The sequence below is a fragment of the Cydia strobilella genome, chromosome 21 (genome assembly GCF_947568885.1).
Source record: "Cydia strobilella chromosome 21, ilCydStro3.1, whole genome shotgun sequence".
NCBI classification, from domain to species: Eukaryota; Metazoa; Arthropoda; class Insecta; order Lepidoptera; family Tortricidae; genus Cydia; species Cydia strobilella.
In genome coordinates this window covers 3,263,661-3,278,596 of record NC_086061.1, presented here as the reverse complement: position 1 = coordinate 3,278,596, position 14,936 = coordinate 3,263,661, and the positions used below count along the sequence as shown (strand labels likewise).

General features: G+C 43.1%; 1 protein-coding gene across 1 annotated transcript in view; it reads right to left on the bottom strand.

Moving 5' to 3' along the window:
• Positions 1-14,936, bottom strand: part of LOC134751169 (uncharacterized) — a 185,907-nt gene that overhangs the window by 67,230 nt on the left and 103,741 nt on the right. Inside the window, exons 8-14 of the mRNA XM_063686541.1 lie at positions 6,333-6,648; positions 6,033-6,162; positions 5,406-5,516; positions 4,604-4,825; positions 3,002-3,105; positions 1,984-2,102; positions 1,215-1,303 (exon numbers count right to left, since the gene is read on the bottom strand). Of these exons, the coding sequence (XP_063542611.1) occupies positions 1,215-1,303; positions 1,984-2,102; positions 3,002-3,105; positions 4,604-4,825; positions 5,406-5,516; positions 6,033-6,162; positions 6,333-6,648 (1,091 nt within the window). The remainder of the gene's footprint in view (positions 1-1,214; positions 1,304-1,983; positions 2,103-3,001; positions 3,106-4,603; positions 4,826-5,405; positions 5,517-6,032; positions 6,163-6,332; positions 6,649-14,936) is intronic.

The following is a 14,936-nucleotide window of genomic DNA, read 5'->3' as shown; positions in this document are numbered from 1 at the left end:
GGAGCCGTTCTCGGCTTCGTCGTTCGCAGCGTCAAGTGTGGACGTACAACGAACCTGCAACGATTACTTCCCTCGAACGTAGTTTTCCGCAGTGTGCTCGCGGCACGAATATGGACGATATTAATAATATTGCGGCAGCCGCTGCTGTTGCAGCGATTATTATAGCAGTAGTCAGCAAAAAAGGAAAAAGGCCAAGACGATGGGGATCTACAAATCTATATAAAATGAGATCCAAGCAACAAAATTTAGATTTGCTAACCATTTTGAGAGGTCAAGAAGCAACTGGCCAATTTAAGAACTTTCTTCGAATGACATCGACAAACTTTGAGAATTTACTACGCTCAATTGGACCGCACATTGCAAAATAAAATACCAGATTTCAAGAGGCTATATCCATTCAGCACAGTTTTGGGTCCCATATCAATGAATTATTTTGATATAATTCAATTAATTGCAAAGAAGCATCTTCGGTCCACGTTTCCATGATGCTCGGCTCGAGCGACCGACGTCTGTCACTAAACACGTCCACGAGCGCACTGCGAGCGCGAGGCAAATCCCTTTGTGTTCGTCAAAAAACCGACAACCGGCGGAACGCAAACGAGCACGAACGAAACGCTCGCAGCGCGCTCGTTCGAGGCTTGTAAGTCGGTCCACATTAGACGAATTGTGTTCGGCTCGTGCTCGGCTCGTGCTCGGCTCGCCTAGCGTAGACGCACCTTTAGGCGAGTCCACACAGAACGAGCTGCCTCGCAAGGAAATTGCCGCGCGAAGCAGCATGGTCGGTGTAGACGTGCCTCGCCCGAGGCAATGCGGCCGATGCACGTCTACACTGACCGAGCTGCATGGCGCGGCAATTTCCTCGCGAGGCAGCTCGTTCTGTGTGAACTCGCCTGTTGACGAAAATTCAAAAACATCTAGTCCGTTTAAGGGTGGTATTTCACCTATCCAATATGTTTGTCCAATGTGCATTGCGCCTCACATTTTGCCTAATAAGAGAGTGAGTGAGAGGTACAGAAACAAGCGACAGTGTTTACGCGCCTGCATGAAGAAGTACACTTCGTTCTGTGAGTTGAGGGTTAGTCAGAACTTGAATCTTGTAGAGCCGAAATGATCACAGATGAGTTACAAGACACTAAACAGGCATATTGAATCCCAATCTAACTATAACAGCATCCAGATATATACACAGTTCTATATAACGTGTATACACATACCTTCTCCATTGACTAAGTAGCGAGTGATAACAGAATGTGCATACTAGCGCCGACCCGTTTTCCCGTAGTTGTTCTGCATTTGGTAGACTCTGTAAGAGATCAATCATGTATAGCTATAGTAATTTTGTTTATACTTAGTTCAATAGATTTGTTGAAGATATATGAATCCAAATGATTCATTTTGCCAACGTAAACAGCTGAATATTAATATTTTGCTGAGACAAAGATAAACGTAACAAACTGAACATACAACGTCCATCGCACTTAAACTATCGTGAGACATATTTCAAAATATTTATCAGTACGCTCCCAAAGAATCCGAAACATGTCGCCAAAAGCGACTAAAAATAATAGTGAGTAAAAACCGTACTGATAAATATACAACGTCCATTCTTGAATACCTTGTTTTAGTAACTCAGACGCCAGTCCAGGCTCGTCCAGAAAAGACGTATTGCTAATAATTCCATTTCGTCGGTTTATTTGCAGGACACTAGACTAGGCTGATCCGCTGAGAAGCGATAATATGACTTTAATTGACATCACACACATTTTGCATTATTCTGCGGAGTAATTGTCTTAAAGGTAGCTCAACAGCTGATTTCAAGTGTCATACTACGTTACAGATATTTTCAGGAGAATAAAGTAACTGAAGATAATCCTTCAGAAACACAAGTGACGTCACTCGAGGTCATATTTCACGCCTCGACGAAGTCCAGTTTGAATGTAAAGGCCTTGAAGTATTACTACATATGTCGGAAGCAGTAGTTACCTGGTGGGTGAGGAGACAGGGGAAGTAGGGCGCGTTGCCTTGCGGCTGCCCGTACAGTATCCGCGCCAGCGTGAAGTCAGAGTGCAGCCCGCATAGGAAACAATATATCGACGTACACGCTGCAAACAGACATTATTATTAACATTAATATATTCCACGTTTTATGCCGTCTATACACACGCGTCGAGAGACCCCGAGAGAGGCCGAGAGCAAGTGTGTACATACTGGGCCCTTCTCGTCCCGCTCTTACTCGTCCTCGCCCTTCCCCGACTGGAACGGTTTTTTGCCGAGAATCTCGGTAAGAGGTTCTCGACGAGTGTGTACATCACACTATATCCTGATGAAGGTGGGACTCAAGCCTCATAGCCGGTTTGCTATTTTTATTATTAGGCAAACGCACTCACGGCGTAATGCCTCGAGCGAGGCACGTCTCCACCGACCGAGATACTTCGGGTGGCAATTTCCTCGCGAGGCGGCTCGTTCTATGAGTAGGTACCCGGCTATTGCCATTTGATTTAATTTTCCTAAGTAAGACCACCGATGCGAGATGAATTTTGTAAACAATCCGACTCTTTGTGATTATGGTGATTAGTAGAGCGAAAGCATGGCGGCCAACTTCTAAGGTGTAAAGATGTGCTTAAGCGCCACATGAAGAACTGCAACATTGACCCATTTCTGTGGGAGAAGCAGGCGGCCGACCGCCCTGTATGGAGGTCTTTTGTCATTTTACACTGAATCCCGCCGACTTATGGAACTAGATAACAGACGGGATGAGCTGAAAGCCCGACCACCAGCGGCTATTAGTTATATATTACAGCAATGGCTGTCCTTACCTGCCCATTGTGTGCACGGGTCTTTGTTAATAAGAACGGCTACGCAAACCACATGCGGAGTTGAAGCAGTCGCCGTGGTCGAAACCGGCCGGGAGAGTATATAATATAGACCTTATCACAATGCAATAAGGTATGCGAAGAATCGTGTTAAACTATGACAAAGATAGGTAAATATAAATACTTACTATTACTAGCGACGGTTCTGTCGGAGGTAGTAGAAGGTGGGGTGGGGATAACTCGCTCGCCGTTTAACGACGAGTTGCTCGGCAGCGGCGACGGGATGTTGTACCTGTTAACAAACGATTTATATTTACTTAACTCTGGCATAGGTGATATCCGCATTTAATACTTAGTTCACCTAACATAGGCCTTTATACTAGCAGGCCTATATCGTAATGGTATTAGACGATTCTCGCATTTCAAGTTTTATCATTTATGGGCTTTATGGCATATTCGCCAACGTCATTCATGACATAACTGTGTGTTATGAATAATAAATTTCATTTCATTTCATTCTTCATAAAGCTGACCCGGGGCATGCGGCGCGGCGTCCATGTTAAACTAATGCAAATGCGACCGACTTAAGCGGTCTTCAAATCCCTTGAAACTTTGACGCTACGTTACGCGCCCTGCGGCTTCGAACATTAGGCATGTAGACGTGCCTCGGGCGAAGCAAACGACTCGCGCCCGCAATGCCTCGGGCGAGGCACGTCTCCACAGACCGATCTGCTTCGCGCGGCATTATCGGCGCGGCTCGGTCTATGTGTCCCCGCCTATTCGCTACTGAGGCCGTACTCTTGTGCATACACACACACCTACTATAAACGTACCGATGAACCGCCACTGCTGTCCATCGATCGGTCCACAGCCAGAGATGGGCAAAATGTAATCGACTAACGATTAACGATTAAGATTACAATAATTAATTGCGACTGACGATTGAAAACGACGATTGATCAATCTTAGTTGTATAGAGTGCAACTAATTTAGTTGCAACTAAATTAGTTGCCGATTGATTTCGGACAACTAAATTTTGTAATCGACTAATTAGTTAGACTATTTTCTCGCGACTAATGTTAGAAGCAAATTGAATAGAATACCTCGGTATGGCTATGTTGACAGACTGATTAGGACATCTTAACGGATGTTTAAAAATAAAATAGTCATGTATTACTTACGATATTTTGACCGTTTCTAAGGAGTGAGATCTGTTCTCACTATTATTTTGCTACTAAAGTAGTGCATCTCTCTGAAATTGGATTAAATTTCTCTTATCTAAGGGTAAATAAGAACTGGGTACTTTGTGCATTAGTAAAATAACACTTAAAAAACACAATTATATAAATCAAACTTTGTATATTAAATATAAAAGCAACCATGATATGTATTTAGTTAAACTAAAGTTAAACTATAATTTTAGCTCAATCGGATGAAGATATCTGCTTCAAAATAAGTCGCAAAATTCTACCCAAACTAACATAGTTACAACATACGAGTACCTCCGTATGTTACATACATACGTACTTGTAGTTACATATTGCAAGATAAAAAATGCAAAAACGGGCGCCTACGTAGTTTTAATATAGATTTAATCGTGAAATTTAGTCGATTGAAACTAAAACTAATTAAGTTGTTAGTCGAACATTCTCACAACTAATTTAATCGCAACTAAATTAATCGCGATTAAAAAATGACGATTGATTAGTTAACTAAAAGATTAATCGATTAATGCCCATCTCTGTCCACAGCCCCTCGGCACCCACACCCGCACCCGCACCCGCACTCACCTCCGGTGCTCCAGCGGGACCCGCTCGGCGTCCATCATCTCCCACTGGCGCGCCAGGTGGCGCACGCAGCGCGAGCACGCCAGCACGCGGCCGCCGCGCGGCGCGGCCGGCCCGGCGCCCGCGAGGCACGGGAAGTGCATCGCGTGCGAGTTCATGTACTCCGCCGTCGTCGACAGCCACTCCATGGACTGTTGCGGGAACAGGCCACAGCACACGTAACACCTGGAGATTTAGTTACACAGTTAACTTAAGCTCTGATACCGCTGAATCTGTACCATCATCATATCTTTCTATATATCAGTAACCCCCAGCGATCTGGATAGAAGAGTGAGTGAGACGATAAACTATTAAAAACTGTATGTAGTCAGAAAATTGGGACAATCGTTTCGACGACCTAGAAGATCTAGTATCAGAAACGCAGATTCAGCCCCAGCATTATAAACACAAGGTCATAGTAAACTTCCTGTACAATGATATTTATTTCTGTCATCGAAATATGAGAAAATTGCTGTTGGAATTTTCTCTTTCTCTCTCTCTCTCATTCATAATTTCGGAGTCTTTTCTCATCAAGTTTAACAATAGATAATCCGCACAGTACGTACCGCCTCGTGAGGATATTGCCGCACGTTGCATATCGGTCTGTAGACACACCTCGCCCGAGGCAAACGCACACGCGGCTACAATGCCCCGGGCGAGGCACGTCTTGAACTGCTTCGCGCGGCAATTTCCTCGCGAGGCAACTAGCTCTACAGACCCACTTATTGAATGATTGGAACGCTAGACCATGAATGTCGGTACAGACCTATATAGCCCCATGCCATTCTCGCCGGCGACCAGTTGGCTGTGTGGCGACGGCGGCAGCGCGACAGGCCGCTTCGTCGCGCTTGATGATTTCATGTCGTACGGCTTAAACCTGCACACCAACGCAACTTGTCAGTAATGTTTGACCAACAGTCGATGTTATTGGAGGATAGGCAGCGTGACATATGTTCTGTTTTACGGCGGCGTAAAGAGGTGATACCACTACGTGACGTAGTTACAAGTAATCCCTGTATGATCTAGACGCTTAGACAAATCCGTTTGTATTTACTCGTTTGATTATTTCATGGTTCGGCCACACTAAACATTCCCTAATGAACTTTGTCTACGCAAAAAAAAGATTTTTGTTTATTTTTTAATTTTTATTAGTTCCTAGTTCCAAAAACCAAATTGTACTGATTGGCTTGTTCAAAATTTTCATCGATATTAATAAGCTGAACACAGAACAAGCCGCCTCGCGAGGAAATTGCCGCGCGAAGCAACTCGGTCTGTGTAGACGTGATTCGGCCGAGGCAACGCACTCGCGGCTGCATTACCATTACCTCGGACGAGGCACGGCTGTACAGACCTCGTTCTGTGTGGAACCGTCCAATGATAAGTAACATCATACCTAATGTTGTTCGTGTGCGCATTGTTATTATTGTGGGCGTGGTTGGCGTTGGCGAGCGGCTCCGGCTCGCCGTACGAGGGGTATTTGTGTGGGATGCTTTTGTAACACGACGCGCAGATTTGCACCATACCTGTAACATAACGACACAACCGTCTTTCAAACGATCCGACCGTAATCCGTCTACTATACATACTAACATTTGCGACCACCTCGAGCAACAAGCAAGCTTGGTCTTCAGACATTTCTGCCAGCAAGGTATTTTATGCTACGCTCAGCTACCAGGACCTCACAATAACTCACCCTGTGGACTAATAGGACTGGCTTCAGGATGCGGCTTCAGCGACGTTATGAACGGGTAATACGGCTCCCGCTCCGGGTTCGCACAGCAGTACACCAGTCTGAGCTGCGACGAGGGGGCGGAGACACCACACACGTAGCAGACGAATGAGGCAGTGGTGGCGGGTTGGCTGGCGGGGCGCTCGAGCGACGGCGAGTGCGTGTTGGCGGCGAGCGACTTGTCGCCGGAGCTGGCGAGGCTGAGCGGGGAGGGTGGGAGGAGGGAAGGGGGCCGGGTGCGGAGGGTGTACACTCGCTCGTTCGCCGCGACGCCACGCATCTGAAACAAGAGAGGTCGAGGTTAGGTTTATATTCTATTATACATATATATATATATAGTTTATTTTTGGAACGAAGTTCCTTATCGGACGGTTTGCGGATGGGGGCTAGGTGAAAAAAAGTGTAAGATTTTTCCGTCACAAGCCATACTAGTGCGATATATTCAAGAACAGAACAGATCAAAACAAACCAATATATGAGCATGAGCATGCGCATGAGCATGAACATGAACACGTCACCACTCCAACCGAGTGTTCCACAACACTCATTGTTGTTTATTTAAGTCTAGTAACTGAGTATTGTGACAATTTTGCATTGTCATCTGAGCTAATGTAAAATACAACCTCGCATTTTATTTTGAAACCTGAAGACACGATGTAGATGAAATCTAGAAAACCACACCATCGACAACGAAGAACGTGGTAATATTTTTTCCATAATATTTTGAATTTTATTTCAGTGATAGGGTTCAATTTTCCATAATTCTCGACACCCTGACGTCCGTTATCGTCCATTAAGATGAATCTTTAATTACAATTAAAGTAATAAAGAATCAACATAATTAGTGTTTAAATAAAAATGGTAAAAATCGGCACATGTGGCGATTAACCGATAAGACCGTTAATACCCGGTAATTAAATGTACAAATTATCGATTAGATAAAGCGTCGTTACCGATTAATGCCATGTCATGTGGTCAGAGTGATCACGATTGACCGGTATGCTAGAGATAAGGGTCATAGCCAAAACTTTGTCAGGGTCAGACAAAATTCAAACTTACGTCATTGTCATAAACATTTCGAGTAGGTATCAAATTTATCTCTACGTTAAAGCTATTGACGTGATTACTAGTGATTGATGCAACTGTAGATATCGTAACGGACTCTCTACTTTAGATAGTGAGGACCATAAATATTCTAGAGTGTAGTCAAATATAAATATCACGGGACAATCTTGGACAAATCGGTTTGGTGCCAGCTAAGCCGATTAATCTATCTAATCAATTCTTGATAGTTAGGTACTAGAAGATAAACGAAATAAACAACTATTCGAAAAAATATTGAAATACCTACATAGGAAATTATCTTAAGGGCGTCCGCTACTACCTTAAGATAGCTTCCTATGTAGGTATTTAAATTTTACCTACGCAGGTGCAATTGTAGGTAAAATCCGCCGCACGCGTCCGCGCCAGTTAGCGTTCCTCATACAATTTTTCGTTAAACCGTTCGCCCGCTCCGTGCGACCGCGCCAGCTAGCGGACGCCCTTACTAAATAACAACGCTTTTTTGGTGCAGTCGTGTAAAAATATCGGGTTTCATTACAAACATCGATCCAAGAACTCTAACTCTGTAATATACAGTCCATGTCGTGTACAATCGAGTAATCGATTCGAGGGCGGTATACGCATAGCTAGTGAATGGATCGATTCGTGTGATAACGCACTAGACAAGGATGAAGGTCTCAACCTCATTTTTAGATGATTACAGCAATCTAACCTAACCTTGTCAACATCTCGTAGCACTTATAGATTTCCAAAATTAGAGGGGCGAATGAAATGTATGAAAACACACACCGGCAGTTTCAAGCCTATACAAGACTGCTGTTTAATTTGTGACATTTCTCCTGATGATTTCTCCACCGTGCAATTTTCAACTACAACCAAAGTGTAAATATTGCAAAGTTAAGAAATGTGCAAACTGCCGTATCTGCGATTTAGAATTGAGATGGATCCGAATCCCACCGTCCACACTGGTAACTGACGATATCCCATGAATTCCTGGTCAACAGATCACGGGTGACGAATGGCAGTGTGTAAGTGGGTATGGGTACATCGGATGTATCTATGTGCCTCTTAAGATAGTGAGTTGATTGCTGAATATCGTTACTGTTAATGTTAGTGTTAGTTAGTATAATCTGTAAGTATGTATGTGCATGTGCGTCCTACCACACTACGCGTCAGACCATGTGTTTGGCCCCGCGATAGCCCGGCGACCTCCAGCCGATACCCCGGATAACCCCGGCTGTAGGTACCTATTATTAGAAGCGTGTTATTTGCCCTGCAGATTATTCGACCCGCGGATACAAGTTGACGTGATAACGTTTGCATAAAGGAACCCGCTTGGATTGAATGCTGTAGGTGGCCCACTGCGGCGTACAGACCGCATGTAAACGAGCCACGTATATCTGCAATTCGTGGCAATTGTGGAGGCATAGAGTGAATTGTCTTCGAGATCATGCGGTATGATTAGTTTAAAATATTCTACCTACAATAATATGTTACTCTTCGAAGGCCGAAAAAATATGTGACACGCTCTTATGACTCTACTAATATCTAAGATCGTGTCAAATATTTTTTCGGCCTTCGTTGTGTAACATATTATTGCAGGTGACTTTACAACTGTTAGCAGAACTTACGAATATAATCAAGTTTTGCAACGTTTCGTTACCCAAGTTACAGAGAGACTCAAACTTTCAAATGTGCCTATGTTTTCTACAATGTAAAAATTTCTAATCCAGTAAAATGACTGATTCTCTTACCTTAAATTTTCTGTAAATTAACAAAAATCTATATATAAAGGTACCAAAACGTTATCAAGGACACAACACTTGTAATACGAATGAATATTGACTCATTTTCACTATAACAACATTATAATCGCTTCATATCCGTATGAAGCTTGTCAATGTTTATATAACACAATTTCTTGCCTGCAGTATTTGTTTAGCCAAGACAAGGAACCGACGATAACGGGTTTAGGTATTTCGAAACACGCCTTCTGATAATTGGGCATAATAAAACGATTACGTTATCTTTAATCTTATAATGACATCTTTAGGTATCACAGACAATAACTACCTATTTTTTATGTCTGGCCAAATTGGTGTACATAATCGGGTGTTTATAGGATTTAAATAACACAAATATGTAATACGAAATACGAATTAAGTGCACCTGAGAAAAAGTTAGCTAAAGACAATCATTAGATCAAGAAAAAGTGTCGAAGCCCTCCAGTGGTGAAGGCCGGATTCGAAGCGGCGTCTTTAGCAAACCGGGCTAACGCCTTGAACCTCTAGTCCACCCCGCCACGGTGGAACCCGTCCCAATTAGCCTCATGCATGAAGTTTATATTTGAACGAAATATGTTTTATTCGGATGTTTGTTACCGTTATATCATGTTACAAATGCATTTCCGTTTTTAAATTACCATTTAATTACTTAAAATAATAAATAAAAAGTACAAAAATTTACCCGCGAAAAGCTTGTGAGCGAAACGCTCGAAACGCCACGTGACGTCACGCGTTCGACAGATTAGTGTCATTAGTAGCAAACGTCAGTTGGGCCGCTCAACGTGTGACGTCATCACGCTCCGTCGAATTCGCGCCAAAAATTATGAGCGTTTCAACCGCTCAAAAATTTTCAACATCTATACATAAAATAAAGCGGAAGAGGGTCGAAAGTCTGTACATGGAAGATATTCGAAAAAAAATTGGCTGGGGATACTTAGAATCGATAACAGAACACATTCCAACAGTTTTTAGAATTTTTGTCTGTTTATCTGTTTGTCTGTTTATCTGTTTATCTGTTTGTCTGTTTATTTGACCGCGCTACAAATGAAAACGGCTGAACGGATTTTGATGCAAACTTTACTAATCTGTCGAAAAAATCCACGGCCAGGTTATAGGCTATAAAAATTTAAATTTTACCCCTAAGGGGGTTAAAAAGGGGATGAAAGTTTGTATGGAGTTCAAGATTTATTTTAAGCTAGCAATTTGAAACTTCGTAAGAAGATATATTATTGAAATACAAGAAAACTAATTTCAGCGTTTTTGAAAATTCATCCCCTAAGGAGGTGAAATAGAGGTTGAAAGTTTGTATAGTTCCTTTTTTTTGAGTGCGTTACTTGAAACTTTGTATAATGGGCATATTATTATAATACAGGAAAAGTAATTTTAGTGTTTTCAAGAATTCGTCCCCTAACAGGGTTAAAAGGGGGTTGAAAGTTTGAATCCATTACAAATGCTTTGAAACTTCTTAGAAATGTATGATAGACGATTACAAAAAAACGAATTTTGACGTTTTTGGAAATTTAACCCCTCAGGGGGTTGAAAAGGGGATGAAAGTTTGTCTTGGGGTGCAAATTTTATTTTTAGCCAGGAACTTAAAACTTTGCAAAACGTTAATTATATTAAAAAGCAAGAATTTTTTTTTAGCGTTTTTAAAAATTCATCCCCCATGGAAAAAGGGGTTAAAAACTTTATCTTGATAACTATATCATTTTAGCTACTAGGCCAAGTTAGGTATCGTTTTTGTATAAATCGGGTATGCCGAATTCATTTATGATATCAAAATGACACCATTCCCGAGTGAAAACACAAAAAATATGAAAAAAACTTTTTTTAATTTTTCTTTACGCTTAAACCGCTAAACCGATTTAGATAAAATTTGGTATAGAGATAGTTTGAGTCCCGTGGAAGAACATAGGGTAGTTTTTATCCAAAAAATGGAGACTGCGTTTGCATGGAGAAGCGGCCGTGCCCTTTCCTCTTTATAATGGTCACGACGGTGGGTACTTTAAAAAAAAAACATTTTTCAATAAATGTCAAACGATTTGGGACTTATACGCGTTACCATGCCTTCCCGAAAAAAATCGAATCTTTCGCGAAAGTCTCGCAATGCATTGCGGCCACAAGGGGCACGGTCTCAGGAGTCTAAGAAAAACCACGGTGAGAGACTCAGTGGCGCTCTAGCCAGACAGGTCGCTTCGCTTTCGGCTGAAACGGCAAACCAGCGCGAGTCTCGATTGTGATCCCAAATACATCGTACGCAATACATATGTAGGCGCAGATCCTGACGGAGTGTGGCGCCGGAGAAGCCGTGTTCATCCTGCGTATCACCCTCATTCCGAGCAACTTCCCGTTCCGCTTTAAGCGCCTACAGGTCCCCGTGAGCGTCTGCTTCGCTATGACTATCAACAAGTCGTAGGGGCAGACGCTACGCAGTTGCATTTCCCACTCCGAAAACAAAAAAAAAGGGGCAGACACTGCCCGCCGCCGGCGTCATGCTTAGACTGATTTGACTGGAGGACCGATTTGGATGACATGATTTTGATGGGAACACCCAAATATTCCGAAATACGTTTTTCCGATTTTTATAACCACGACTTTCATAATCCCGATTATTTATAAGTCCGAAATATCAAAATTACGATTTTTAAAAACACGATGGAATAAAATCACGAATGTGCTATTTCCGAAAACTTTAAATCCGATTGTCACTTGACAGAAAGCTTAAAGTTCCGATTTTACACTTCTCCGAAAATATGTTTTTTTTCCGAATTCCTAAATTCCGAAAAATCATTGTCCGATCGGAAATAAAATAATTCGGTATTCAGAAATTCGGTATTTTACAAGATTGGAAAAATGAAGTCCGTGATATTCAAATGAAGACTCACGTTTTAGTAATTATTACGGGTACCTGTCGTGCCGCGTCATGTTAAATTCGGCATAAAATATTTTTGGCATAAATAAATTAGACAGAACTGCGAACCCGAACTGTTGCTAGAAGTGGGTTAGGTTAGGTTAGAACTGCGACCCCCAAGAAAACGAACTGTTGCCAGAAGTGGGTTAGGTTAGGTTAGAATTGCGACCCCCAAGAAAACGAACTGTTGCCAGAAAAGTGGGTTAGGTTAGGTTAGAACTGCGACCCCCAAGAAAACGAACTGTTGCCAAAAAAGTGGAAATTTAAAAATTGGGATATTTAAAATAGGAATCACGTTAATTCGGAATAAGGGCAATTCCGAATTCGTGATTTTGAAAATCGTAAATGTTAAATTCGGTGTTTGCCACCATCGGAATTGTTATAGTCTGAATTATGTAGTTCGGAATTTACAAAATTCGTCTTTTTGGGTTTTCGGAAATATAAATCTTCGTGATTTTCATCATTCGTAATTATGACAGTCGGAATTTTGATGGGTCGAGCATTTAAAAATCGGAATGATAAAATTCGACATTCTAAAATTCGGAATAATTTTTTTTCGGAAATATGTAGTGTACCCGATTTGGAAAGGTACAATCAAGGACGTAAAAATACAAAAATGATACTGTATCGTTCGATATACACCTACTACTCTATGCCGTTTAAATCACGTCAAAAATTTGAATAAGGGCAAAAAAAAAAAAAACATTTTGGAGTGTAATTGTATTTAGTGGTAGCAAAGAGGATGTAATATTATAGAGCGGTACTGTCATAGTAAATTTTGTAACCACACTAAATTCACTGCCATCTATCGACACACTTTAAAACTAAAAATGAAGATTTATAAAAATACGATAAAATGTATTTAAATATGGATAAATGTTTTTTATTTTATTTGCATTAATTATTTTTATTATTTTGACCCATGTTCTTTCACTGATATGCGTTAAAATTGTTAAATAATAACAAACGAAACCGTTAACGCCCTCTTTACGAGAGTAGGCAAAAGGTAGTAGCGACACCTGATCGAGAATCAAATTTTCGTGATTTTCGAGGCACGTTTTTTCCTTAGACTGTATCCATCTATTACGGAGTTATATCTATCTTTGGTGGTAGGTACCTAATTGTAAAATATTTTATCTGGACTACAGTCCTCTAGCGTATCCATTTGTCAACTTTACTTTAAGTACCCGGGGTATGTCCTTAAACTACGTCCGGACCCGGGTATGTCCTTAAAGTACGTCCAAAAGAGAGGTATGGGCACTGTGAATGTCATCTCGCTTTGTGTGGTAGGGCACAACACAGCGAATGTCATTCCAGATCTAGAGCAGAGCCCAACTGGGGAAGTACCTCCACCTTACAGAAAACCGCAGCCAAATAACACTAGACCCTAATCATAGTGTTGTGTTCCTGCCGGTGAGTAAGGTTGCCAGAGCTCAACGAGGGTGCGGTGTGTTGACGACGGGGGACCTACGGAACTCACGGTACTGCATTTGGACTGTATGGACGCGGCGTACAGGTGCGGCGATCAGGGAGACCCGGTGAAACGGCTGTCCGCTGGCCGCCCGCAGGTCAGTAGGGTTCCCGAACCCAGGGATTACTTAATCTCCGCCCTGGGAGGCTGAACCACCAACCTCGCGTAAAATCCTTGATGTAGTAGTCGTGCCGGAGAAGGAGACCGGAGTGGACCCGGCTGCTGCACCAGGGGGGGACCGGGGGCCCTTCCGTACGCCGTGCCTGTGAACCGCACTACCCTACATATTCCTTTGGCAGATCTGTTCTGTTCTCTTGTCCCTTAAGCCGTCAACGCCCCGAACCCTCTTTATACACTCAACAACAACAACACATGGCAAATAAGAGTAAAAAAAGAAATGGTCTCTCAGCGGCATCCCCTTCCACACAAGTGGACTTCTGCAATATCAGGGGATTACACTCAAATTTGAGCGCAGTCCATTACCACCTGGAATCTGCGCAGCCGACCATCCTATTTCTAACGGAGACGCAAATATCCTGCCCGGCGGACACTGCATACCTACTATATCCCGGCTATACACTTGAACACAAGTTCATGAGACGCGCTGGTGTATGCATGTATGCCCGGCAGGAGGTCTGCTGTCGCCGCCTCCATGCCTTTGAAGACAGGGACCTGTCAGTTCTGTGGGTGCGTGTGGACTACAGCGGCCACACTCGTGTCTACGCGTGCCTGTACAGGTCTCATAGCGGAAACACGGAGACAACCCGGCTCTTCGAGCACCTGCAATCGACGACTGACAAACTTCTAGAGCAGTACCCTTCCGCAGAGCTGGTGATTTTAGGGGACTTTAATGCCCACCACGTTGAGTGGCTTGGTTCCCGGTCCACCGACCACGCGGGGAGGTCTGCTCACGAATTTTCTCTGGCCTATGGATTCTCGCAACTGGTACATTCTCCCACGAGAATACCAGACATCGAGGATCATACTAGCTCTTTACTGGACCTCCTGCTGACTACACGTCCGGACGGATATTCCATCTCAGTGAATGCACCTCTCGGTTCGTCCGATCACTGCCTCGTCCGGACTCAGGCGCCTTGCGCGCGGCCCGATCCACCACGGCCAACTAGCTCGCGACGCGTGTGGCAATATAAATCAGCAGATTGGGACGGACTGCGTGAATTCTACGCTTCGTACCCATGGAGGCAGCTCTGCTTCACATCAGAAGATCCTGACTCCTGCGCAGCCAATGTTGCCGAGACCATACTGCTGGGAATGGATTGTTTCATTCCCAACACGGTAATAGCAGCGGGAGCAAAGCGACGACCTTGGTTTAATCGGCC